The sequence below is a fragment of the Brienomyrus brachyistius genome, chromosome 17 (assembly GCF_023856365.1).
Source record: "Brienomyrus brachyistius isolate T26 chromosome 17, BBRACH_0.4, whole genome shotgun sequence".
Lineage (NCBI taxonomy): Eukaryota > Metazoa > Chordata > Actinopteri > Osteoglossiformes > Mormyridae > Brienomyrus > Brienomyrus brachyistius.
In genome coordinates, this window is record NC_064549.1 from 6800824 (window position 1) to 6828578 (window position 27755).

A 27755-nucleotide genomic window follows, 5' to 3' on the forward strand; every position below is an offset into this window, starting at 1 on the left:
AAAATCCATTTTAGCATAAAAACAGAACACCCCTAGATAAGCACCACTGCACATAGTCTCTTCCTTTCTCTTAAGGGCGTAGATTTTGGTATGGAAGACAGGGATACGTTTCTACAAATATTGTTGGATTATGGTGTATTTATCGGGATGTACCTTTGTTTGAGATGTGAAAGATCTCTAAACTTCTTAAATTGAGCCATTTAGATGTTTAAAAAATAACAATAGAACTTACGAACAACGTAGCGTTAAGAAGGCTTTGGGAATCCCATCCTTGATCTACAACGCATATTAAATCAATTATACCACCGCTTTGGTAAATACTATTTTCTTAATTGGTCCAGTGATGTCACATGGGTGTTGATTAGGTAATTCCGGCAGCCTAATAACAGTTCTGTATTAATCTGACTTAATGATTTATTAAACATCTCAATATAAAAACCTAGTGACTTTTTGCTCATAAATAAGCAATCATTCTTATTAACATAAGATTCCTTGGTTTTCAGAAGCACCTGTGTGTTGATGGTTTCTATGGTAACATAAAGGGCTTGCCTTCTCCAGTCCAGACCCAGATGTTCTATCCTTATAGGGACTATATTTTTCCGAGCACATTATTAGCTGTAATTAGAATAATTACACACCTCCTTGTGATTTATCCCGCACATAAATCATGAATAAAGTCCTTAAAAGGGGTAACAGATGTGTCCAATACATAAGTTACCGTAATGCACTACTCATAGAATCTCATCCAATTCTCACGGGCTTTACGTCTCGCTCCACAAATTAAAGAGACAATAGGAAGACAAAATATCGCTATAAAATCACGAAAATAATTTTAAAAGGAACGAGAGATGCATTCTAACAATATGGTTATTTTTTAATTATCTCAATCTGATAAATTATGGGCACTATATAGTCCAAGACCTGATTATGTAAATGGTTTGAGCTCTAAAGGAGCATTATTGCAGAAGTAATTGTTTTCTTTGTGATATGATGTCCTGCTTAGGTCCTAAGCGAGAGAGAAACAGATTCCATATCACATCACCACTGCCCAGTGAAAACCAAATGAAATTCAATTTCTGACTTTTTACTAGACGTAATATGCCCTTCAGCATCTGTACTAATAGCGTTTGACATTTAATTGACCAATGGAAAGATGTTTTATGAAGTAATTTATTTATCTTGTATCTCCATTGGATGTCAGAAGTGTCCCTCAAAACCACGTACTGTACTGTACATCCCACCCCTTGTTTGGAAGAGGTTGTAGGGCAGCACAATTCTGTGTAAAATATGAATTATTTTTTATTTTTTTTCCATTCAGAATCAAGATTGCGATTTCCTCTCATGATTCTACAGCTAGCAGCCTTGCTGCCTCACCTGGTTGCATTCGGCACAGTACTGACAGCTGTCCGATTACAGGGTGTTATTTCGCTCCACTTTACTCCAACTGCTTGATTTCCCTCTTGTGTGGTTAGGTGTGCGTGTACCTTCAGATCCCCCGCCTAGTAAGAGGTCATGCCGCAATCCCTTTCTGAGTGTTTATTCTTGTACCGATGAGCAGGGCCTGCGAGACGACAGCCAGGAGCCGAATGTCCAGTGGGAGGGGCAATGTTGAGTAGGCGCAGTGTGGGAGGGGTTTATAACTTATCATCTGATACCCTAACCCTCATATAAACCCCTCCTACTCGACATTGCCCCTCCCACTCAACACTCAGCTCGCGATACATTACCTGCAGCGATATATAGGGTGGGCCAGCCCACCCTATAGGCGAAATAAGTGATTGGCTAGGGTGCCATTCCATTAGGTGGCGCGCCAGAGTGAGTGAAAAAAGTGAGAATACAATATTACAATCATTTGCACTAGTTTTAACATTACAGTTTTTTTTTCTTGTGAAATTGACGCAAGCTAGCTAGGTAGCAGCTAGAATCCTGTGCTCGTGCTACTGAAATGTCTTGAATATGAATGCACTGACAAAATTTGTTTTCTGCTGTACAGGGAGGGGGGGGTGCACTCAGCAGAATCTTATTTTGTAAAGCAGTTTCACAGAGAATACATTTTTCCCTACTCTCTTTAAAAACAATGTTACAATTCTGATAGGCATGGAAGGGGGTTAATTTTGTTTACTTAGAACAGTATTAAATAAAATTCAGATGGGATTAATAATCGTATTTCCATGCTGACCAATGTACATCATTTTTGCATTTACCTTTTTTGAACGGCTTCCCATTAAAAACAAAACCAACAATCAGCACTGATTTATTACGGGATAATTAAATTCTAGCATAACATGTTACAGTATCAAAGAGCATTCTTTTAACTTTGATCAGTGTGTGTGCATGCTCTGATCCAGATGATTCGGACATTAGTATTGTTAAATATTTATTAAAAATAAATAGTTTCCACAACTTGCAGTTCCTCACCAAGTGAACAGTACCAACTCTTCACTCCACAGCTATTTTAACTTTAACTGGCATGTCTGCACTTTTTATCTGCTGCTACATTACCTACTACTCTACTATACTATACCATACTATATTTACTACACCATACTATATTACATACAGGTATCTTACATACCACATCTCTATTTATGTTGCGTAGTTTACATACTGTAATTAAGTGCAGGTTATATTCACTATTATCATGTACAGATACATGCATTCTGTTTGTTACATATTTTACATACCATATTTATATCCTGCTGCTACATTATGTATAGATAGTCGATTCATGTATATACTGTGTATCTGCCCTCCTACCGTGTCATGTGCACTGTGTGCGGTTCGTGTTCAACCCCCACGGTTGCACTCGTGTACTTAATCTGCACTTTGCCACTGTAATTGTGTACATTCAGCCCCCCATATGTCTTATGTTACGCCGTGGTCCTGGGGGAAGGAGGTCTGGTACCTCTGCATACTGTATGGCTGGCACGACAGTAAGGTCCACTTAACTTGACTGTCTACAGTATTCCATAGACTTTACCAGTGCTGTTCTGTCCCTTTTATGCGTCCCAGGAAGTTAGACCTATCATAAGCCAGCAATATGGATATTGGTCACATATATATCACTTTATTTTGAGTACAAAGCTGGCTGTTTTGTAAGATTGGTATAGTGATAAGTACTCTTTACTAAAAACACACCATATTTTTATATTTATGCATAAAATCATATATTCTTATTGCTTATCGTTTTGATATACATACTATAATAGCGAAGTTTATTAAATGCTTTGACTTTGCTGCATATACACATTTTTTTCTTCTTAAAGAAAAATGAGCCTCCCAGAATGGTATCTGAGTGAAGATCGCAGCAGAACATTCTCAGGGTACCATGGCAACCAAGCATTCAAAAGAATTCTGATGAGAACTGCATAAAGAAAAAGGATGATGACAGGGGGAAGCATTTGTTACGTCAGTCAGAAATGAAGAAGATCCTCGAACACTGGCATTGTGGACATCTTATCAGGATGACCGATTGAAATGTTACAACTAAACACGGCATTTCAATTTCCATAGAGATGTATTGCTGTGTTCAGTAGGCCAACGTAAAGATGACATTTACATTAGCAGCGATATTAGACTGCTAGGCCACCAGGGTATTTCAATAACTTGATTCCAGTTTAGCAAAACCTACCAGTGTTTATGCCGAGTTCAGTGCAACCTTCGTCATCACCCAGCTATTGCTTTTAGTAGCATTCTAATAACATGTCAGTCAACTAAATCACCATTAGCAGTTGAAGGAACAGTTCGCAGACAACCCTGGATATCTCAAAAAGTCTTTGCACATGCTGCGAAGCACTGTCTGTCAAACTATATTTTGGATATCTAAGTACTTGCATCCATCTATTCATAATCACGTATTTAGTGTAGGTTCACCAGAAGCTTCTCCCAGGAAGGTCAGGGCACAAGCCACTCTAGACAAAAGGCCAAAACATTATCTACGACTGTGAATTTATATACACCAGTTCACTTAATTATACATTTTTGGCCTGCAGAATGAAACCAGAGGGAAACTCACAATCTCCACACACAGTCAGGGCTGGGAAGCAAACCAGGAGTTGGGGGGGGGGGTGACCGGATTAAGCCAGTGATGTATGTAACACATTCATCCAAAGCAACATACAGTAAAAGAGTGGTTCTCAAACTTTTTTGCACTGTGACCCAATTTTTACCATACCAGCTCAGTCACGACCGAATGTCAAATATAGGTTTAAATTAATGCTACAGTATGATCAAGCACGCAGTACACTCTGGTATTTTCACCAATCAAAGCCTATTGCACAAATTTGATTGGATGTGCCAGTGAATTTTAAACTAAGCATTTGTGATTTGGCTTCTTGGATTGGTTGAGTGTTTTTGTACGAAGTACTTGCAGACCCAAGAATCATTCATATAGGTTAATTCGAGGATTGGGACTTGGAAATCTGATCGTGGATCAGCATAGCAGCTTGCTGGTTTTAAAAGCTTACATTTCCAACTCTGCCTCGCAACTCTTTCAGAAATTGCCGCAACCCAAATTTAGGTCACAACCCACAGGTTGAGAATTACTGCAATAAACAGAAGGAAAGGCTACAATTTGTACATGCTGCTAGCCATTTGAACCCGCAACCTTTATCTCAGCAGTACAATGACCTACTAGTTGAGCTATGGGCTGCAACTAGCCTAGCATACAAAATTTCTGCATGAAACATGTGACAATTTGTTACTAATACATCTATGTTCCATGAATCTTGAACACAGTTTAAAAAGATACATAAATCAGAGGTTTTCTGCACAGTACTCAATGACATGGAGGAACTGCATTAGTAATTTACCAATTAGTTATTTTATATTTACAATGTTTGCTCAAAATGTGAGTGCTAATTTGCAAAAGCAGATGTTTATTTGCTTTTAGAGAGAGTGTTTGAATTGTAGGAGCAGTTTTAATGGAAAGGTAGAATAATCCCTCATTCATGTTGCTACATTAAATCCCACAGTAGTTATAAACAGATTAGATGTAACATATACAAGGACATATAACAAAGCATTACTTACAAAGCTAACCTGAAGGTAGGAGCAGACTGGTAGGGTCCTTGTCTGACTGCAAATCTCACACGTACATGAAACATTCCTGAGGATTAAGGGACTGATGTCATACATATTATACAACATTGTGACATGCTACTTTTATACATCTCATTTTTATGTATACAATCTCATTATGGTGGGAGTCATAACACAAAAAAATATTTGGTACAGTATTTAATATTGAAATGTAATATTTTGTAGTCAAACTATTTTGTTGAGGCAAGAATGTATTTAACGAAAAAGCATGTTTGTGGAATTTACTAACTGCTGCAGTGCATGATGGGTATGACTTTCTGAGGCTACTTAAATTTCATCATCTGCAACTATTGCAGCTGACATAGGCAGACCCTAGGTGTGAATTTGGGAAGGGGGGCATGGTCCATTTTTGCCGCAGGGTCCATTGTACAATTGTTCTGCCATTGCCGGAAGGCCAAAATTACAACTCATCGATGCAATCAACACAGCACCTGTCACCTTTTTATATTTTTTGTTAGAAAAACAGAAGCAAAAGTTGAAGTGGTTTAGCAGGGCCTGCCTGGGTGATCTGACGCCCTAAGCGAGATTCTGCTGGGCTTTTTGCAGTTTAAAGTCCGACATGCAAGGGACTGGTGCTGTGTACTCTGCCAACACTAAACTAGAAATACTGCAAACATTTTTCACCACCTGAAGTACTGCCAGCAGAATGCAAGTGCTTATAGTCACAAACAGCAACAATTAAAGTTTCCACTTTCAATCTGAAGAAATGGGGAACAAATCGCACCTTGTATTGGTTAAAAATGGGACACAGTGTTTTACTTTTCACTCAAGGACAGGCGAAAACTCTACCAGCAACGTCAAAACCCATCCCCTGGAAGGAGCAGGAAGTAGTCACAGAAAAAACCCAGCAAAAAATGATACTGTTGGCATTTTCTAGTGTTGCACTCCATGAAAAGAAAGTTTATTTTTGTATGATTCATTTATTAAAATTAGATTTCAGTTTTGCAGTTCAGTCAATGTCACATCTTTCATGTTCTGAATCTGTTGAAGAACATTAAGGAAATTTTAAGAACATGGAAGTAATTAAATAATGACCAGAATTATACCATGATAATTATTAATATCAAATGATATGAAAAATAATTATAATGAACAAATATTTTTGCCCTGGTAATTGATGTCCAAATACATCTAAAATTAAATATCTATTTCTATCCATACCACTAATCTAGCACAGGGTCAATGGACAGTCTAGAGTATTTTGGGACGGCAGGGTCTAGTCAATTGTAGGCCACATACTCGTATATAGAATCACTCATCCATTTTATATAACCACTCAGGGTCACAGGGAGTCAGGAACCTATGAGTGCAAGGCAGGGAACAACCCAGGATGAGGGGCGAACCTCTTGCAGGGCATACTCACATACCATTCACTCACCCAAGAACATCTATGGACAATTTGGCAACTCCGATCAGCCTGAGTTTTTGGACTGTGGGAGGGGAACCCTATAATGACACAGAGAGAACATGCAAACTCCACACAGATAGAACCCAGGCAGAGACTCAAACCCAGAACTCAGACGCATGAGGAAACAGTGCTAACCACTGCGCCACCTCGTATACAGAATCACCACTGTATAATTTTGAGATTCAGTTCATTTGACTGTATGCCTTGGAATACAGGAGGAAACATTACTGGCACAGTGATAACATGCAAACTGCACAGAGCAGCAGTAGGGTTCGGACTCACAGCCATAACGGTAGGAGGCAAGACAGAGTCACTAAGCCACTACACCTTATTAGATGGGATGCCGTTTTGTTAAAACCTAAACACAATGCAGATTTATTAGAGTTCACCTGGACAATATGTCCTTCACAATCAGACACATACTGACAGAAAAGTCTATTTTTACAGCGCAAGTTCCTCTCTAGTGCTGTGAAAACAGACTTATAAGAGAATATAACCTGCCGTCCGTCCACATCAAATACTACAATGGTCAATGTCTAATACATAACTCTTAAAAGATTTTAGATGTATTTAGATTCCATGACTAAAGATAACATCAATTGTATTTTATCTTCAAAAATATCTTCATAAAAATTTCCTGCCATTGTAAGGAGTGTCTCACGATATTTAGAGAAGCGTCATCCACGCAGTTTTTCAGCATCACATTAATATGCATTACCTGTGCACCGCCATGGAAAAATGCTTGTGTGCGTAATGTAACACTTCACCTGCTCGGCACTTTAATAGAAACAGCATAAATAGCCCAAATCAGAATTCATTCAGTAGATGTAGAAAATAATATATAAAATGATTGTTGTAGATTGTTATATACCTTATATAGGTGTGCTAATCTACAGTTTTTGCAATATATAAAGCATTATACAGCATCCTTCATTCATGATTTATTTACTTCTTATGCAAAAACATTACTTACCAAGCTCACTTGACGACCCAAATTACAACATATCGATGCAGTCAACATAGCATCTGTCACTTCCTATTTTGTCACTTGCTTCCTTTCCTGTTACTTTTTGTGTTGTAGTTATAGAAAGGACTGGGGGGGGGAGTGAAGTTTCTCAGTGGGTTGCATTGCAAAATGTTATTTAATGGAAAAGTTCCACTTCAGAATTTTTTCGTTTGCTAACTTAATCTGTAAGGAAAACCCGCGTGTTATACTTACCATCTCATACATTTGTATAATCATTGCTCTGTTAAGCATCGGGGTGGGGAGTTTGACGCTTCTATATATGGGACATGGGAGTTCATTTTAACACAAGCTCTGTGCCTGCATGTCATACTATGGCAACGCCGGACACCATACAGAATCGTGAATATTGTGTGTGGTAGATGGCTTTGCTGCAAATGCGATCTAACAGAAATGAACATGAAAACACCCAAAATTTATGAAAAATTCTCAGCAGTGGAGTGGCAGGGCTACATGCGGCCTGACATTTATTCCAATATGACCATTGTCTATATGGGCAGCATCAAGAGAGTAGCACAAACAGGCACCACATAAAGGCATTGAGATTTCACCCCTCACCACTGCAACAATTCAACATAAAATCATTTGTTCCATCGTAATCAAATATAATGCGAAACAGCATTTAAAACCATTTCAGTGATCAAAAAAATATTTTTTCCCCCTTATTTGCTTTTAAGAAAACCCAGGTTTAAATCTATAAGTTCCTTATGCGATTTTTCTGTGGAACCCTTAGAGGAAAACTTTACCAACACATAAAATATGTTATCCATTAAACAGGCTCAAGAATTTAAATACTCAGCATGAACTTCTCTTCTAACTATCTACACTGCCTGGCCATTATAATGACACCAATTCATATACAGATAAGGGAATAGCACTCTCATTATTTCATACCCATTTTTTTTCAAAGTTGTTCATAAAAATTCATGTAGTAATTTATTTCAAACAACTAGGCAACTGCGAAGTATTTCAAGACAGTGGTATGAACACAGAACTTATCTGCCTAGCCTGACCAATGGACATTAGTTTTCTGTCCCATTTTAGACTTCTTAATTTAGGAGCTAGCAGGTTTCAAGACTCTTAATTAAGCAACAATTAGTTTCCACAACTAAGCTAAATAGACTGCCGACGAAAAATAGATTTTCATTTACCCTCTTAAGTAGAATAATTTTCAAAATGTCACTTGACCAACTAATCACCCACCACGTTTCATATTTACCGAGCTGGAAGACCAGTAATTGGTGAAGAAGAAAACGCTAATTAATGGTTTTATGCACTCGCCGCATTCATTATTTATTCACAGCACAGTCGTTCTGGAAGTCTTTCAGAAACGGATTACGGTTCTCTGATGTCTGGAAGCTACAAAAAAGTAAAGCTGTAAAGGCTTCACGACATGCACAGATGAATAAATGCTTTCAAGAACGATTAACTAATTGGCAGCTAACTGCAGTTGCTATCTTACAACAAAACGCACTTGATCAGTGTTTCCCAAGCTGCTGCTCGAGGGCCCCCAGATAGTCCATGTTTTTGCGCTCTCTCAGCTCTCAGACTGTCTGGCAGGGAACAGGGAGGGAGCAAAAACATGGACCGTCTGGCTGTCTCTGAGGACCGGACTGAGAAACACTGCCCTTCATCCATTAGATGCATGGCACAAAAGCAGTCAATTCTACATACTGCCATTTAATCGTTAGAATGTTTGCTGGCAAGTTTCGCATTAGAAAGAGAACATGCACTGAAAGATTAAGTTCTGATTTAGTTCTGTTATCCCTGATTGAATAATGAAGCAGAATGATCATGAAGTATGCAAAAGATGCAAGAAGTTAGAGATTCCCCTACGCCCATCTTGCATCTGGACATGCAATTTAAGTCTTTTGTAAACCACAAGCAACATGTACAACTGGATTTATAAACACAAATATAAAATCATATAGCAAATGGGTTGGGCAGCATGTCCATTTTATATCTGTAAACATCTTAATATTCTATCAGGTTCAATTCAACTAAATTCCGACTTTTCAAATATTTGGAAATATTTTCAAAAAAGCAAAAGAAAATGAATGTTTTTCATTTTTACTATATTAGTAATTTATATATATATATTACACATACATATACTGGAAATACTGCATGTAATGAACTAAAAGTTATTTGGAGATCTAGAGAGTAAATACCATTAGTCAATTAAACTAATGCAGATACAACAGATACAACAGACAAGATACAAATGAAATAGTCACGCTTGTGCTAGCATCCATTCAGTATTAGAATCTTTGTATTTAATCAGCTTTTACTGTACAGACATACAGATAAAATGTACAGTTAAAAGATACTATTGCAGATGGTGATGACTAATTCCAATAGTATTTTCATTAATACAATCATCCAAAATGAATGTCTCAATCTAAGACTTGCAGGAAAGATTGATCCCATCTTAATCTGTATTGGCAAAAGGCACCGAGCTGTAACATATTTTAAGAGAGTTCAATGACCACCCTCCACCCTCCACATAACCCATCAAAACTTTTCATCTTAAGGCAAAAATGTTTTTAAATAAAGAAAAATAATTACACAGCCATTTCTACCATAATATACAGTTGCATAACATCATAATAGAATTATCTTAATATTAGTTTTTCAGTGGGGAATAAAGGTTTGGGACTTAGTCTACTGGAACATGGATTTCATATGGAAAGGTATTTATTATGGAATTTTTCTTTAATAAAACTGTATTTCGAAAGGTATAACAACTCTTATTGAAGGGCAATACAATTGTCATACAGTAAACCCTGATTATTGTAGAAACTCCAGACTCAGGGCAGCCTAGTACCGACAAGCTGCATTTTATAGGAAAAACGATTAATGATTACCTTATTCAAAAATGACGAATTACTGGTCAAAAACAATATCACACTGAGCTGAAGATGCAGTCTGCTTTGCACTTGATTTTTCATTTCACAGTGAAAATTAAGGAAATTTTAACTAAAAAAAATGTGGAAGCACTGCTAAAGAAAACATCGGGCACCACAAGAACAACTCGTGGGTTTCTGCACCCCAACCAGATCGGTGTGCTGCTATACCTTGCACCACACAGCAGCTCATTTCCTACACATGGGAAAATGTACGACATATTACGTTTTGTTCCGCAACCTAAATTCTCTGAACAAAACGCTTCTTAATGAGGTTGGCAGTATGGCCAGCACTGCTGACTCACATCTCAAGCAACAGGGGTTCCAATCGCACCTCCACTCTGGGTGGAATCCCTATGTTCCCCCCGCATTGCAGACAATTAAGGTAACTGGCTAAATATTAGACATCATTTTATTGAACCAAAGTTATTCTATCAAAGGGTTTTACTGAAATCTACCACCAAGCATTAAAAGTGAGAACCAATTCTTGAAGGGTTAACCCAACAGAAGAGAGGAATGTTGTCGAGGACGTTACTCCCACCACGTGTCTAGCCGTCGGACACGTACTTTCTGCTTGTAGTGATACTCTTTGAGGTGCTCCTTAAGGGCACTGGGGAGAGGCAATACATCAATACCATCATAGGTGGTGTGGCTGCTGATGACAGCCCGGCAGATGTGCTGCAGACTGAAAGGCTGACTGCGGTTGATAGGGTTGGACAACAGAGGTTCAAAAAACATGCAAGAGTTGGGATCCTTGTAGTGCTCAAGCAGTCCTGTGACAGTGGAAGCATGGAAAACGCTAGGGTCATGGACATCAAAACTGAAGTTGTGGTTCCACTGCTCAATGCGGGCATGTAGCGAACGGCCATAGCGGCGAAAGCTGACGGAGAACAGATAATCCTCCTGAGCAGAGTCACGAAGCAGGAAAGTGCCTTCAGGCTTGCCTTCAAGCAAGATCTCTGCCTCATAACGATCCATCACGCCCCAATAGCAGGGGAGATTAGTGATTTGCAGAAGATCTGGAACCAGGCAATGTATATAATCAATTTGTGTATGAACCCGATAGCAGTCCTTAGATTTAGAGTGCTCAAATTCTTGGATCGTAGCTCGTTCTGCTGTTACAGTTGTTACCTCTAAATCAGCGGCCGCAAAATGAGACGATGAGGTTACCGGGGACACGATAACTTTATCAGCTGTGTCTAGGCAGTTCTGCAAAAGAAGCGGATTTTGTGGTTGTTGCTGTAGAAGGAGCCGTTGCTGCTGCTGCTGCTGCTGTTGTTGTTGTTGTTGTTGTTGTTGTTGTTGTTGTTGTTGAAGGGTGGCACGATCATCTCCAGCAAGCTCATTCATACCGTGTGCCAATTTGGGCCCCAACTTGTACAGTGGGTTTATTTGTGCAGTTACTTCAAAGGTATGAATCTGGGCGTTGGGCGGGGGTTCCACACCTTGCTCGATGCTGATCCGGCGCCTTTCACGTAATCGATCATCCTCATCTTCCATCAAGGAAGCCTGGACTGAGCTGCCAGCTGTTGCCCCACCCAGAGTATCCAGAAAAGTTGGTTGGGTGATGGGAGCAGTGTGCTGCTTGATCAGGTACCACTTCTGTGCTAACTCCGAGTCTGCAGGGAAAGGGCAGCTGTCCAGCATGAGCTCACTGAGGTGAATTTTACGATGTGAAGAGATAGATGAGGATGAGCAGGAGGTGGTAGGGGGGCCCTGAGGTAAAGAGGTTGTGTAAGTTTTAATAGGGAAACATTGCCCCACTGCATCCTGGATCTTCTGTCGGAGGGAGCGACTCCCACCTGCCGGCTTGCCTTCTGCAGCACTACGTGCTGCTTCACTCCCACCCCAATTTTTTCCAAGGTGCAGCTTGCCAGTTTCTGGGTCTTGCCAACTTGGTTCTCCAAAAGGGTTGGTAGACTCTGTGTTCCAGCACTGACTATCACTCATCAGCTCCCCATATTCAAAGCCATCACTGGCAGGTCGCACCTGAGTTTCACTGTTGACACTTCGCTCCTTCTTCTTAACCCTTACACTTTTGTTCCTCCAGCCAACCTCTCGTCTATCCACTGAGCGGCTTTGTCTGACCTTGGGACGAGCACCTCTCTCCCTTTCTTTCTCAGCATCTTCTTTAGGTGACTGGGACATGATCACCTACCTTGTCTCGGGAAAGAACAAAACAGAGTTTAGTTTTTAACCTTGGATCAATAAAATTACCACAAAAATAAATCAGGATCCAACTGTATGGGGTTCAAGCAACATACCCTATATTCACCAATAATTTACCTTCAAGGCTCAATATCAATAACAAATACAACAGAAATAAGTATTTAAATCGTAAATGTGTATACCAAACATGTCAAGTTAAGATCTGTCCAACTAATCATTTAAGTAAACTGAAAATTTGCTTTTCCATATACTTGCTCACTCAAAGAGTGTCTATGAATGCTTACCAGTACGTAACTAGATTGAAATAAGTTAAAAGGTAAAATATCTGGACAAATTCTGTAAGCAGACTTGCTCTCTAGAAATATTTTTCATATTTTCATTTCCTTGAGACAAAAAAATAACCGTTTTCCATATTCCACTAAACGAAACAGAAAAAATAACGACAACTAAGTGAAATACGCAGAATAATAACTGTTGTCACAAAAATACTATTTTGATAATACCTTTACCATTATAGCAAATCGGGGTGTAACAAACACACATCCATTTCCCCTTCAAAGACACGGTAGCTGAATCAACAAAGAAACTACCCAGGAAGGCTGGGAGATGAGCCACCGACGATGCGCCGTAAGCCCTCACTGACGCAACATTGCAGCCATACGTCGGTTAACTAGTGAAAAAATCGTATTATATAATTTTCAAGAGTATAAAGTTTGAAGTATTCTGGTCTTTGGAGCTAAGATGCGAAACCCCTTTTGTATCTAAAACCGAACAAATGCTATGGAAACGCCTTCAACCCGCGTCTGATGAACGTTGGGTTTCGTATGTAGCGAACGAGTTAAGTTCGCTAGCAGCAAACGACAAGGCTGCTCCCATGTAGCGTTTAAAGCTTATCCGATACATTGTTTCCTTCTACTTACGCAAGAGTTCCGTTTACATAATTTTACCGAAATAAAAATATTAGCTTACCTTTTGTTTTAGGCTTGAAATACAATTTATGACAACAGAACAAATATCGTTTTAAAGAGACAGTAAGACGTACGGCTGTAAGGCTGATTGACCATAAGTAGTTTGCCCTCTGTTGTACGATGGGCCAAACTACACTAACGTGATAGGAAAGAATCACGCGACCTTTTCCTGAAATCCGTGTTAAAACAGGAGCTACACCCCTGTACAAATCACAAAACTATCATATATATTTGCAGGAAAACTAAATAAACAGAGCTATAGGTATGCAACTCTTTGATACACTATATTCATGTTGTATGTTTAAACAGAATGGTTGTCATACAATAAACTTGGTCATTTGAATAGGCATTTGAATGACAAGGAAAAAATATATATTGTGTCCAAAATGAAGCCTGCGAACTAACTAACCTCGTTGTCAGGACTGTTCCTTCCTACTTCCAGGGGATTTCAAATCCAGTCTCCCAGCCCTGCGCGTGCACGCCTGCACGCCTGCGTGCCCTGCGCAGGTAATTTGCATGTTCTGCCCGTGACACGATAGTTTCCGCCTACAGGCCAGACGTGCGTTTATCCTAACATCTCTAATGTGCTCGTGGCGTGCATGTGTGTAATATATATGTTTAAGTATTTGGTTTAAATCAATGCCGCACTAACACCATAATTAATGTTCGCTATTTCACTATATTACATACATTGATCAAATCCAAGCCACAAAATCAGTATTGTTCACACATTCTATATATTTTTGATTTCATGTTATGTACCGCCTTTTATTTTGGGATGCATTAAAACAAAGGAAATATTTAAATTACACTTTTGCTTTACTGAACTTTTCAGCAATTAACACGTGGTAACATGCAATGTAAAATTAATTATATACAAAAGAAAAACAACATCATGACTTATGCTACCAGAAAGCCAATTATATTGTTATACTTAAGCTTTTTGCAGCTAAAACTGGCTCTTGGCCATTGTCTGAATTGTCAATTGCATATAATTGTGCTCAGCTCCGGGCTGCCAAGACCCTGTACTGGATAAATTCATCTTCTAATCCAGTGTTTTTCAACCTGGTCCTCAGAGAGTCCCAGATGGTCCATATTTATGATCTTAGGTCCATACCTAGAAGTTTAAAACACACACACACACACACACACACACACACACACTATATGGACAAAAGTTTTGGGACATGTGGTCATTGCACCTATAGGAATTTGTATGACATCCCATTCTAAATTCATAGGCATTAATATGGAGCTGGTTCCTCTTTGCAGCTATAACAGCTGCCACTCCTCTGGGAAGGTTTTCCATAGGATTTGAGTGTGTCTGTGGGAATTTTTGCCCATTCATCCAGCAGAGCATTTGTGAGGTCAGGCACTGACGTTGGATGTGAAGACCTGGCTCGCAATCTCCGTTCCGGATCATGACAAAGTTGTTCGATGGGGTTGAGGTCAAGGCTCTGTGCAGGACAGGCAAGTTCTTTCACACTAAACTCATCCAACCATGTCTTTATGGAACTTGCTTTGAGTACTTGGACACAGTCATGCTGGAACAGAAAAGGGCCTTCCCCAAACTGTTCCTACAAAAGTTGGAAGCATAGAATTGTGCAAAATGTCCAGGTAAGCTGAAGCATTAACATTTCCCTACCTTAGAACTAAGTGGCCTAGCCCAACTCCTGAAAAACAGCCCCATACCATTATCCCTCCTCCACCAAACTTTACAGTTGGCACAATGCAGTCAGGTAATGTTCTCCTGGCATCCGCCAAACCCAGACTCATCCATCAGACTGACAGAGAACCATGATTTATTGCTCCACAGAACATGTTTCCACTGCTCCAGAGTCCAGTGGCGGTGTGCTTTACACCACTCCATCTGAAGCTTGGCATTGCACTTGGAGATGTGAGGCTCACAATTCTTATGCTGGAGTTAATGCCAGAGGAAGCTAGGAACTCTGCAGTTATTTAGACAACAGAGCGCTGGTGACTTAGGCCTAGTGTGCCTCAGCACTCAGTAACCCCTATCTGTGATTAAGAGGCGTGTCCCAATAGTTTTGTCCTTATAGTGTATACACACACAAACACACAGGAAGAAGTGTGATGACACCAGCTTGACATAGTTCAATATGAGCACTCATTGTCAAAAACTCAATCCTGAAACCAAGGGTATACCAGCTTATGTCTTACCACTTTAGCAAATGAACTTGCTCCGACATTTTATCCTTCACAATTACTTAACTTGGGTGACCAAGGCAGATGTGGTGAACAGCCTGACGTCCCATAATGGTGCCAAGTGGAAAGTCACTAACCTCTATATATGAGAGACTAGTCATTTTACACACGCACACAAATTTTATGTACATGTCACACTATTATATACATGTCACACACTCAAAACATAATTTACCAAAGCAATTTGCTACCTGCCTTGTTGCACACCATACTTCATCTCAGGGTTCCCCAGTTCCGCTCCTGGAGGCCAGAATCCAACAGTTTGCACATTTCCCTGTTTAAATACACCTATGAAACCTGGCAATTAGCTCAAGATGAGTTTGTACTATATACTATTGAGTGTAAATATTGAACATTATGGTTGATGAATACATTGGGATAAATTTATTCTATAAAATTAAAATTATGCCAGAAAATGTACTGAACCTACTGCTCATGTGGCCTTGTATGCATTACCAAAAAGTGATTTATCCTTACCTTCACCAGAAGCTTAATACTACACATACGCCCCAACTCATTAACTTGAAACAATGAAAACTTGCAGCCTATCGTCTGAATTTTCCTTGTGGAGGGTATGAAGTGTTCAGGTGAAGAACTATTTGATTAAAAATTCATTTTAATTAACCTGAAGTGCATTTATTAGATTGTAAAAGCAGAACTCGGACACCCATTTGTGGAAAAATGTGGAGCGAGTCAATATGTGACACCAATAAGAGCAGCAAGGAAGAGGGAGTCCGAGTTATAAGAAAGCAAGCCTGCCCAACACAGGCAGGCAGGTCACAGCTACATTCTCGTGAAGGGTCTGGTCTTCCTGCGCTATTTTAGTAAACATAAAAAATACATAAAACAGGTAGGACTAGGCAAGCAGCACCCTTATACAGTACAAAAACAGACAACTGCATTTACATGTCAGGTCTACTTATAGGTAGAACTAGTCCTACATTCTCCTTCCCAGAACAGTACCAGGCTTTGGATTCATCAGCATCATGACCAACAGGAAAATTAATGCTTATGTATTTCTATGGCTGGCAAAACATCACTGTTCATCGTCCAAATGTGTCACCAACCACTCAAATTCCTCTACAATTTCATTAAATGAATGGTGATATTTACTTCTGCTATTCATTAATCATTTTACGCTCGGCTGAACTTATCCGGAACAAGGAAGGTGACAGTAAGAAACTTACAGCTATGACATGGATATAATTAAAATACCATTGAAAATACCCTTTGCTGCCTGGGATGAGATGTGCACCCTAATGTGCCTCTGCTGAATTAGCATATGGAGAATGGTTAATCCATTTAAATGTTTTAAAAATATATTTTAATCCCAATTACTCAGCATTGGTAAGCAGTGCAAAACTGTTGAAATCAGTGTACTTCAAACACTTATGGAAAAGTCTTTAAGGGGAGTGGACTTAAAAAAAATAAAAATAAAAAGGTATAGTATGTTTATATGAGTGAGGGTTTTTATAGCATATAAAATATTAGTGTTCTGTGGTTGACAAAGGATTTTATGACAATATTACTCTACATATTTCTCAAACCCTCCATTATTAATAAGCGTTCCTCGCATTTGTCTATGCACTGTTAATTCAAAATCTTCTTGAACAGGTAATAAGTTAATTACACCGATTCAAATGTGTGAAATGAGAGAGAATGCGCACCATTAAAAACAAAAACACTATTTGCTAAAAAGACAGGAGGCCTGATTCATTTCAGAATGAAAAATGTAGCAGCAAATCGCAGCAGGGTGACCCTTTTTCTGCTGAAGCTCGTTTACACTGATTTTTAGGTTAGCCTCGTGCCCTAAGCAGCCTGCGACGGTCTCCAGGCCCCCGCAACCGCAGCCAGGGTGAGCAGTTACAAGATGGATGTTCACTAGCATGCTTAGTGGATGTTACTAGTGACCCCTCACCACCAACATGCCGGTTTTGAAGGGCTTCCTGTAGACCATTGTGGTTAATTATGCACTTTCCCCCAATAAAATATTTAATTCATAAAATTATCTGGTGTTAAGCAAGCCTTTTTCATACTACAGTTAAAAGTGTGGCATTTAAGTAGCTCTAGTATGGTTACACTAATTTCTTTAAATCATAACATTGCAATTTTTAGACATTATGACACAGTACAATCAACACACACGACTAACAATTGCATCTGTATGAACAAACAGTGAAAGGGCAATGCATTTTTTTCTTTTTAAGAGTTATTGCTGTACCTCACAAGATTCCACAGTCACAAAGACGGTTGGCACTTGAGTGAGGCTTCTTGGTGAGAAAGACACAGGATACCCAAGCCAAGATGCATAGATCCTACAGGTCAAAATCAGACCTTTCAAGATATTGCATGTACTTAACTACCAAATATTAGATAGAATCACACATAAATATTAATGTTAAGCGATCCAAATCATTTTCAGTATTGTCCCTATAAGGCATCATCTACAAGTTTTTGCAATCTTTAGGCAAGCCCCCAAAATATTTCAATTCAACTGTTCATAGCCAACTTGAAAATAACCAAAACCGTGAAACGTCAAGACAACGTCACATTTGCAAACCTGGAGGAGGGACTGTCCTTTGTGTGGTACGGTTTGATATGGATAAATGCTTTATAGAAACTAAAACAAAATGGATCAATATTTGTTTATTCCTCGCCATCAAAATTGAACAAATATGCCATCTCAATTTATATAATCAACTGACCAATGACTACAATTAAAAGTGAGCCGTTAACCATACCGCTGGCCGTAAGCTGTCACCAGCCCTTGTAGGAGTGATGTTCAAGTGCCCACTGTGAAAATCTCCATCTATTTAGCTAGTGCTCAAGTAAAAGTCTTCAGACTCTATACAAGCCAATGCTGCCCTAGAGCCCAACCCTCCCTGCGTCCAATGATGTTTTTAATTCATGCTGGTATTGGAAACAAATGTCCGACAAGGTTTAATATGAGCACTCAATATTGCATAGAAGTAAAAATAAACAAATAAGTAAAAATCACACTACACTTTATCAGTCTATTAAATGAGAGCAGCGAAACTGACCATTACTAGAATAACGGCATAATCAAATTCATACACTGCATGTGTATGTTGACTTTGGAACAAAGCTTGGATAAGGTGATTAAACTGGGGCCTGGAGCCAATTTAAGAAATCACAGTGCACGAGACCTGGAGGCACCCTGGATGGGAGACCGGTCCATGGCGGCGTGCGCACAATCACACAGCACAGGTAGGGGCCAACGAGCCCAACTGCATGTCTTTAAATAGCAGGAGGAAATCCAATCCAATGCACTGAAAGGAAATCTGGTGAAATGGGGAGAACACACACAGACTTAGGAGGAGTGATTTGGGCTTCCAACCCAGGAGGTGTGAGACCAAGCATGCTACCTAGCGTCACCATGCCACTCGGGGTACCTGGAAACTCTTTGCAGAGTCATTTACAACAACAAAAAGAGGAGGTAACCGGATGATCTACAACATAGATACGGTCTCACTTCTACAATAGTACCAATTTGTAATGTTGTTTGCACCTTGGCTCAATTGAAGCCTTTAAATTGCCTTTGATTTGGAACAGAAATGTTTGAGAAATGAGTTGATCTGAGTTGGTCCTGCCATTTCATCACACGTCAGTCAAGGACCCACAAAGATCCACAAGTCTGTCCAGAATAAGTTGCTGGAAGATGAATGTATGGAACCACAACAATATTCCTACATGATGAAACCCTCCGGCCACAGAAATTACATGACATAATCCTTAAACTGTGCAACATTAATCAAAAACAGGTGGGCCAACTACAGATTGATCATGTTATATTTTTTTCACAATCAATATTCACTTTAGCAGAAGTGGTTGGTAATACATTTAAGCCCGTGATATATGAAAAACAAACAGGTTTCTTTACACAGTGTTCTGTATGGTACCAATTCAAGTTTAAAAAGGACAAAAATTTTGCACCGCCTTTGCTGAATAGGCCCCTAAGAGGAAGAAAACATGCCTTTTTATACATTTCACATTATAAGGCAGCACACACAGCAAAACCTAGAATTACTCTGCATTTGCCCGTCACTGAGATTCTCTCTTATGACAGTCAATTGTACTTTTTTTTTTTTTTTTTTACATTTGCATATTTTGATTAAGAGCTTAATGTAAATTAAGCATTTCAATGGGATTTTTGCACTTGGGAGTGAATCAGTTTTGCTTATGCTGCCGGGACTTGGGTCACATTGCAGATCAGTATAACACGCATTCAATGCATTCAATATAACAAGCATTCAATGCACTGAATTAGCAGGACCCTCTATCATTTGTTGCAGTTGGGGGCCGGGGGAGGGGGGAGAAAAAAAAAACAGCCTACAATGACACAGATAATAGTATTCACACAATTATTTGCTCAAGAAATGACCTGTCATCCCCAGAACAACCTACAGTTTCCAAGGAGGAAAGCTATATATGACCAAGCCTCATTATAATGGTGTAACACACGAAATGGATGGACATGCCAAACCACCTCGAGACCAGCAGGCTGACCTCTTTCTGATGCATCTACATGTAAATATATCAACCATCAAAGAATAGGTTAATACGCATTTACTATAGGAACTGAGAATGATATTGTGTAATCTTCCTCAAATACTATACGGATGATAAAAAAAAAAAGTAGTAATTAAGTGCCATTACTTGCTGCTTAGATAACTTGCCTTTTTCAGATTCGGTTGTGGTTGAGATTGTTCTTGGGGTAAAACTCAAAAGCCATAGGCTATAAAGATGAGGCAAATACAAAGAATTAGATTTAAATGTTACACCAACCATGTTTGTGAAATAGGTGCTCAGCCAATAACTGATACAGTCCTGACCAGAAATAAAACAGTTGCTTTTCAGTCATTAACTGCAAAAGAGAGATGGGGTCAGACAGTATCATTAGTATTTATTTAGCTTCTTTGAAATAAAAGTGCATGTCACCATCCTGGCATGTCAAAGGCTACCAACATCCAAATCCCTCTTCTCCGTGATTCTACATTTAACAGTCCTTATCAAAAGGTTAATTAAAGCAAATTGTCTGCATATTAGTTTTCATTAACAATTTAGTTAACTGCCAGGTACCGAGTTAACAGGGGCTGCATCAGCGAAGATCTTGCCATCTGGAAATTTCCAGACTGCAACATGGCTGTGTGTCTAACAACTGCCTTTTTGCAAGGCTAATGAATTGCCCTGTGTTTGGGCTGAAGCTGAGATGAACTGGGAAGAAGCGAAGGGTAGTGCCTGCTGGGAGAGCACCGACCCCCCCCCAGCCAGCTCTTAGTTCCGGTTACAGCAGCTGGACAATAACAGCACACTACAGACCTGCCATCTGTCCCCGATTTCTTTTTGAGCGGTTTGGAAAACTAGCCCTCTTAGCATTAAAAACCTTGCATCTCTCTCTCCTGCTTAATAACATAGTAATCTGTATTTGTAATAAACCTCAGTTAAGTATATTAAAGTACAAAAATATTAGCACATATACACAGTTTGTGTCTTTTTTTCGTAGTGACCATTTTGTTTTTTGTTTTTTTTAACGTCAAGTTTTAGCCTAGGCTCAAAGAGCCAGGACTTCATTATAAAGTGTATTTTCCATGTTCATATTGTCGATGTTCGGTCCATGCCATCTGTGGAAGAGAAAAAATAGGCATCTCAAATCATCCTCACGTAAGCCAATAAAAACTATGACTGCAGTCATGTTACCTCATTTATGAACAAATGAGTTGTCTGTACGCAGTGCACAGAACGGCAAACTATATTTTAATCAAGCTAACAATTTTCCTGGGCAAAATTAAAATATGTACTGATAGGTATAGCAGCTATATTCATTCTTAAATTTGCACTTATACAGTCACGAGTCACTAAACGGCGGGGATACGGTTTTCAGAAATGCGTAGTCAGCTGATTTTGTCATTGTAGGAACATCATACAGTGTACTTACACAGGCCTAGACGGTATAGCCTACTACACACCTAGGCTATATGGTATAGCCTAAATAATGATAAAAAAGTACACTATAGTAAATAATAAATGATACTTGGTAATGATGCATAAACCAGTATTATGCACTGTACATAACTGTATGTGCTGAACTTTTAAACAGTTGACAACGCAATAGGTTTGTCCACACCAGCATCATCACAAACACATGAGTAATGCTTTGCACTACATTACTAGGCTCCATTATAATTTTATGGGGCCACCATTATATATGCGGTCCATTGTTGACCATTCATATACGCTGTACATACATATGTACATGACTGTAAATAAATATGCCATTATATTCAAGTGAATCATATGTCACTTAATATGCACATGTAGTCCTTAGGTAGTATAGGAGTATAAATCACGCTTCAGTAGCAGTAACTCACCCCCCAAGGCATGCTCTGTCATACTGAGGCACAGGGACTCCAAAGTGGGGTTGATCTCTAGGTCAGTCCCTGTAACTTGGCATTCTGCACACAGGGAATGGAGACGGGACCGGTCAGCCACAGCAGGAGCAGCCAAGTTATGCCAGACACTTGCTTTCTAGATCAGTGTTTCACTATCCGGTCCTCGGGGACCAACAGTCAGTCCATGGTTTTGCTCCCTTCATGCTCCATGCAAAACCATGGGCTTTCTGTGGGTCCTCGAGGACCGGATGGGGAAACACTATTCTAGATACTGACTCACCAGACTGTTGGTACAGGAGCATGGTCTGTGGTGAAGTGTGGACAGGCAGTGAGTAGGTCCTCTGCACAGAACTGCGACTCTGACTTGGCATACTGTTGCTGCCACTAGGATTGGAAAACCATAGATTCTGCAAGAACGACATGAAAAAGCATAATTCTTTAAGGGAGATTTGCTAATGTCTTACAGCACGTACTATCAGTCTATTAGACTGATATTAAGATTGTAAGGGGGGAAAAAACTATCACATTTTAAAACTGGATTAAACAATGCAGGAAAGCAGTGTTTCCCAACCCAGTGCTCGGGGAACCCCGGACAGTCCACGTTTTTGCTTCCTTTCAGCTCCCAGTGCACTTACACCAGGAATTCGGTGTTCCTGATTGGCTGGGAGGAAGCGAAAATGTGGACTGTCCGGGGTTCCCCGAAGACTAGGTTGGGAAACACTGCAGCAAAGAATACGTACCCAACACTGTTGTTGGGATTACATGTTGCAGGTATTTTACAGAAAAAGGAATTACGCTAACAGTGTTCTGTCTGAGCACTCATCACTCGTCATGACTAACACGCATTAAACATAGCGGCTCGTCTGCCGCGAAACGAACCTGCCGGCCTTGACCAGCCAGCGCAGGGCTGGTCAGAGTATGACGTGGTGATGCAGTGCCGATGCTGCCCGGGTTTATGAGCCCCAACCGGCCGGGAGTCACGCCACGGGGGGGCATCTGAAACTGCTTCTGACCCCTACGCCCCAGCCCCCCTCCCACAGAGCCTGCTGTGGGAAGCGAGTTTGACCCATATGCCCAGCTGAAAGGAAGACAATGAATCATAATATGTACCATGAATCACATGCACCTCTACAATATACAGTACCAGTCAAAAGTTTGGATACGTCTAACCATAAAAAGATTTATTTGTACTATTTTCAATTTATAATAAAACTATAAAACATATGGAATAATGTACCAACAAAAAAAAAGTATTGGGGGGGGAAAAAATTGCATCCTTTCCTCAGATGTGCCTGTGGAGATTCATTGGCCCATGGGGAAAGTACTGAAAAAAACACTTACATTTGGACTACATACCTAGGTATGTAATATACTGTGGCAAAAATCATTTGCCTTAAAATGTAACCTAGAAGGAGAGTTTCATGACTCATGGGACAAAAATCATCAAAACAAATGAGGGACAGGTCAAATTACCCCATGGGTGTGATGTTTGCAAGCTTATCAGTTTATTCATATATTAAATTATACTGTCATGTTCTCCACTAAAAAGCAGCAATTTGAACAACAACCTGACAAACCCAGCATCTCACCCTTTTTGCCGGTACACAGGTATGTCCAGCATTGATTTTCTAGGGAACAAACGCAGGAGCTTCAACACCTGCTGCTTCCATGACGACAGCCTCTTCTTCTGGGTGTCTGTGAAGGCCTGCGAGAAGGCAGGGGGCCGTTTGTATGGACAAACCCGGCAAAATGACACTCTAGTGCTCCACTTTCCGGAGAAGAAAGGGAATATTTTTGGGAATCAGAATCGGAACTAAACAGTAACGGTGACATAACTTGTCCTTTTTTCGAAGAATAAAAGTAATAAATGATCTGATATTTAATTATACATAGTAATATTAAATACAGTTTAAAGCTGGATGATGGCGGGGGGCTGAACGATTTTGGAAAAAGTTCACATTGCGATATTTGAAATTTCTGTGAAATATTGTGATATTTATAAAACAAAACTTTTACCAAAAATGTTTAACCAAACTATAGCCAAATAGAACTTAACATGTACCAACAGTGTCTTTCAAATAAGTTGGTGTTCCTGCAAGTTGTACCAACAGACAAAAAGTGTCATCAAATCACTTGCTTTTGCTGAATATTCTCTCTAAGGAATCCAAAATATTTCCATACAGCAGAAGGCTATTGTCTTTTAGCGACCGTTTCTTGTTCACTTCTCACAAACTTGCAACAATATGAACAGAGGGGGGACATTTCAGGTCCAGAAACCAAAAATCCAGACCAGGATTTTGTTTCAACCAACCACTTGATTGACTGTTCAGCTGGTTGGTTGAAACAAAATCCTGGTCTGGATTTTTATTTTCTGGACCTGAAATGTTCACCTCTGTCTATGAGTGAGTAACAGCAAGGATGAAAATGAATATGATTGGCACAGAGTGCGCTTGGGAGCTCAGCAACTAATCAAATTTTGAAAAGAAACCACCAGCAAAATTATAGAGCTTGCTAAGTTTTGCTTCCTATGACAGAGTATAAATGTTATAACATATTGTCTTAAGCCAGCCCATTATTGTGGTTCTTCCAATGTGAAAACTGCATGAGCATAACATCCAATTTCGACACTGGCATCGCACATCACGTAGGGCTATTACCTGCTGATAAAATGAAAGCCTTACCTCATGCATCAGACACTTCTCAATAAGTTGAAGGTAGCAACTGATGTTCTCTTCATCAGGCCTTGATACTAGAAGCTGGGTGCACACTGCAGAAGAGCCATTACACAGAACCCCACAGAGAAAAATCAGGAATGGCACCACAGAGCCTACCGTATTCAACTGCAGTCAAACACGGTAAACAAGCTACATCATAATTAGCTTTCACCAAAGGCTAATGACGCGAGGAGCATCAGGCTAAGGGACTAACAAAAGTGATCTCATAAATAATCAACATTTTCTGAAACAAAAAGGATGGGTATATATATGCATAAAGAAGCCATGATAATTTTACCACTGTAAAATAGGCCAGGTCACCAACCAACCAAGCTCTCCTGAAATTACCTAGATAATTCAGACTATGACAAAAAAAAAAAAAAAAAAAAAAAAAAAAAAAAAAAAACTTTCCTTTTAATATTATAGCAGAGAGCTTAACTGAGAAGAGAGAGGTCCCAATTCCCAGTGTACAGCCACGCCTGTAGGTAGAGTGGCGACATCACTGTACAGTCACTGACTTCCTGAGACCCACCTTTTCCCATTACGCGAGTGAACTGGCCGGCAATATCGCCATCGGAAATGGGTGCGACTGTGGACTCGCCGTCACACGCCGGAGGATTGTTCGACTGGAAGCCTTCCGCGGCGGCATCCTTGTCCTCAGAAGACTTGGAACCCTTCTCTGCTTTTGACTCGGACTCTTTCTGGGCAGTGACAGGTGGACTGTAGGCCTTGATGGGCGTGACGATGATCTGCTGAAGCTCCTGCAACGCACTGCGAAGGTTGCCTCCGTCCAAGATGTCCTGTGGAGGACCACACGGAGAGGTGATCACACGCATCTCATAGCTGGAACTCACAGAAAACCTGTTAACAATAAAGCTCGATTTTCTGAAGAAGCTAAACAGACCAATGCTGAGAAAAAGAGAGCCAAACTATAGCAAAACCGAATTTCCACACGTGCTCTTTGCTTATCAGATATAGCACCTTATCCTCACCCCTTATAATGCGATTTTCATGGGCAAGATAAAGGTACAGTGAGGTTATAACTAAGAATGACATTTTCAGCGTTACAGGTGTCATCATCTCAGCTGTATCCGAGCCTGACCTCCAGCATACACAGACAATTTGCTAAAGCAGGTGGAAGACGACAGCACAGTTTTCTACTAAAATGGGTAAGTTGCCATCTAGTGAGGGGGAAGAAATACTCATAGTAGATTATATAAGTGTTATTAATGACTAATGGAAAGTGAGAATGATAAAACGATGGGGTCAGTTGTAGCACTTCTGTCAGAATGTCCCCCCGGCATCTAGAAAATTCCTTATCTTGTGACGGCAAAACGGTGTTGGTGGCAAAGTTCTCCGTTTACCAGCTCTTGAAACACTAAATTAGAACTCTACACAATAAAAGAGTAGGGCAAGGGCTCAGCAGATAGGAACAGCTCATCCTGGGGTGACCGAGCTTCTGCGGTCGGTGCCCCAGGGCTGTGGAACAGTCTGTCCATGGACACCAGGTCAGTCAGCAGCGTGGGCTCCTTTAAATGGCATCGGAATTTTTTTCTGCCCAGACGTTTTTCTGATGTTTGAATACCCTGCTTTATTTACTGTGAACACTGTGACATTTGTTCTGCAAAGGTGCTACATAAACTACTTAGAGGAATGAACCGCATTTAAATGCTAAAAGTCGCAAAAATGCATTTACAAAACAACCCATTTTGAATTGCAACATGTTGTTTATCATTACCTGAATGACACGATATATTCAACTACTATCTCAATTAAAGCTGATTAAAAAATAGCCGAGTTCAAATTCATGGCTAAATTTAACTAAAAAGAAAAAGAATTAAACATTTATTTTTCTGGATTTTCCTAGACAAGGTCATACATAAAGATTCCAATGACGACTCCAAAACAATTTTCTTTTGTCCTAAAGATGCATTTAAACGCACCACTAATAACTTACGAACTTCTCTGATGTATCTCTCACGAAACAAAAAAAGTCCACATTGCTATAGCTTTACAGCTGTGATGACTTCTATTCAGAGGGAAAGGTTTAATAAGTCCACTTGGGGATAAATCTGCCTAAAGTGCAAAGAACCTCAACTCGGATTTGCTGGGGGAATAACAGATTAAGCAGAAAACAGAGGCTAATGCATTACATACTCGGATTTCCTGCTCAGTCCACTGTATTTTGAGTAACCACAGACAGATGTGCCCAACAATGGAAGAGAACACTTTTCTGTATATCAAATCTGTCTATCCAAATGGACATGCGTCTTACCTTCTCTAAGGACTTAAGAACACTCTGTCTCTCTCGCAGCTTCTGGATGCTTAAGGCGATTTTATGGCGGGCTCCCTTTGTGACATTCTGCAGAGGAAAAATATGTTTCCCAACATAAATCTGGAAAATGTGTGCTTACCACTGATCTTTTGCTTAGAGAGTATATACTGAATTTCACCCCTTTGCAGGTAGCAGGGATGCACACGGCACACGTTGAGAGTCGCATCGTCAAATGCTGAGACGACTTTGTTGTACCCTTCAACGTCAGCGGATAATTTTTGATTCTACTCCTTTATCTCAACATAGAGCTGCAATACTTTAAAACCAACTGAGCAAAGATCTCTAAGGATTCCATTTGCAACAAAGTGCTAGCTATACATTTCATTTTACTTACTTTGCCTCTACTCTTGCAATTTCATCTCATGACTATCTAGGGCTTAAGCAAAACATTTTTGCTGTTCTGCTTAGTTGTATATAGGCTTCTAAAATCAGAGCGCTTAAGGCGAAATATGCTGCCCTAACTTCTACAGCCAAGTAAATATATGATCTTGAGAT

The 27755-nt window shown here is 39.8% G+C and overlaps 3 protein-coding genes across 10 annotated transcripts in view; all 3 read right to left on the reverse strand.

The window, feature by feature from the left end:
• Positions 1-277, reverse strand: part of lrfn1 (leucine rich repeat and fibronectin type III domain containing 1) — a 42882-nt gene extending 42605 nt beyond the window's left edge. The window contains exon 1 of the mRNA XM_048982304.1: positions 233-277. The gene's annotated coding sequence lies outside the window, so the exon portion shown is untranslated. The remainder of the gene's footprint in view (positions 1-232) is intronic.
• Positions 278-9590: 9313 nt separating this feature from the next.
• socs9 (suppressor of cytokine signaling 9) lies at positions 9591-14122 on the reverse strand. Of its 7 annotated transcripts, none has more exons than XM_048981527.1 (2): positions 13985-14122; positions 9591-12596 (listed from the first exon to the last, which is right to left on the reverse strand). In XM_048981527.1, exon 2 carries the CDS (start codon positions 12584-12586, stop codon positions 10970-10972), a length of 1617 nt encoding a protein of 538 aa, XP_048837484.1. In that variant the 5' UTR covers positions 12587-12596; positions 13985-14122; the 3' UTR covers positions 9591-10969. The 7 variants fall into 7 exon arrangements, with proteins under 7 accessions (XP_048837484.1, XP_048837485.1, XP_048837483.1 ...); XM_048981528.1 differs by lacking the exon at positions 13985-14122 and adding an exon at positions 13577-13973 and having other exon boundaries at positions 9591-12601; XM_048981526.1 differs by lacking the exon at positions 13985-14122 and adding an exon at positions 13577-13972.
• A 5471-nt stretch (positions 14123-19593) lies between these two features.
• Positions 19594-27755, reverse strand: part of LOC125711971 (protein Smaug homolog 2) — a 32389-nt gene continuing 24227 nt past the window's right edge. For both annotated transcript variants that reach the window (XM_048981525.1, XM_048981524.1), the window contains exons 6-13: positions 27201-27287; positions 25458-25725; positions 24893-24978; positions 23801-23916; positions 23091-23289; positions 22492-22618; positions 22191-22274; positions 19594-21443 (exon numbers count right to left, since the gene is read on the reverse strand). In XM_048981525.1, the coding sequence (XP_048837482.1) occupies positions 21415-21443; positions 22191-22274; positions 22492-22618; positions 23091-23289; positions 23801-23916; positions 24893-24978; positions 25458-25725; positions 27201-27287 (996 nt within the window). In that variant the 3' untranslated portion in view covers positions 19594-21414. The remainder of the gene's footprint in view (positions 21444-22190; positions 22275-22491; positions 22619-23090; positions 23290-23800; positions 23917-24892; positions 24979-25457; positions 25726-27200; positions 27288-27755) is intronic.

Bases quoted from the DNA above. Each gene is read 5' to 3' on its own strand.
- socs9 (XM_048981527.1), bottom strand. From the start codon at position 12,586: ATGTCCCAGTCACCTAAAGAAGATGCTGAGAAAGAAAGGGAGAGAGGT.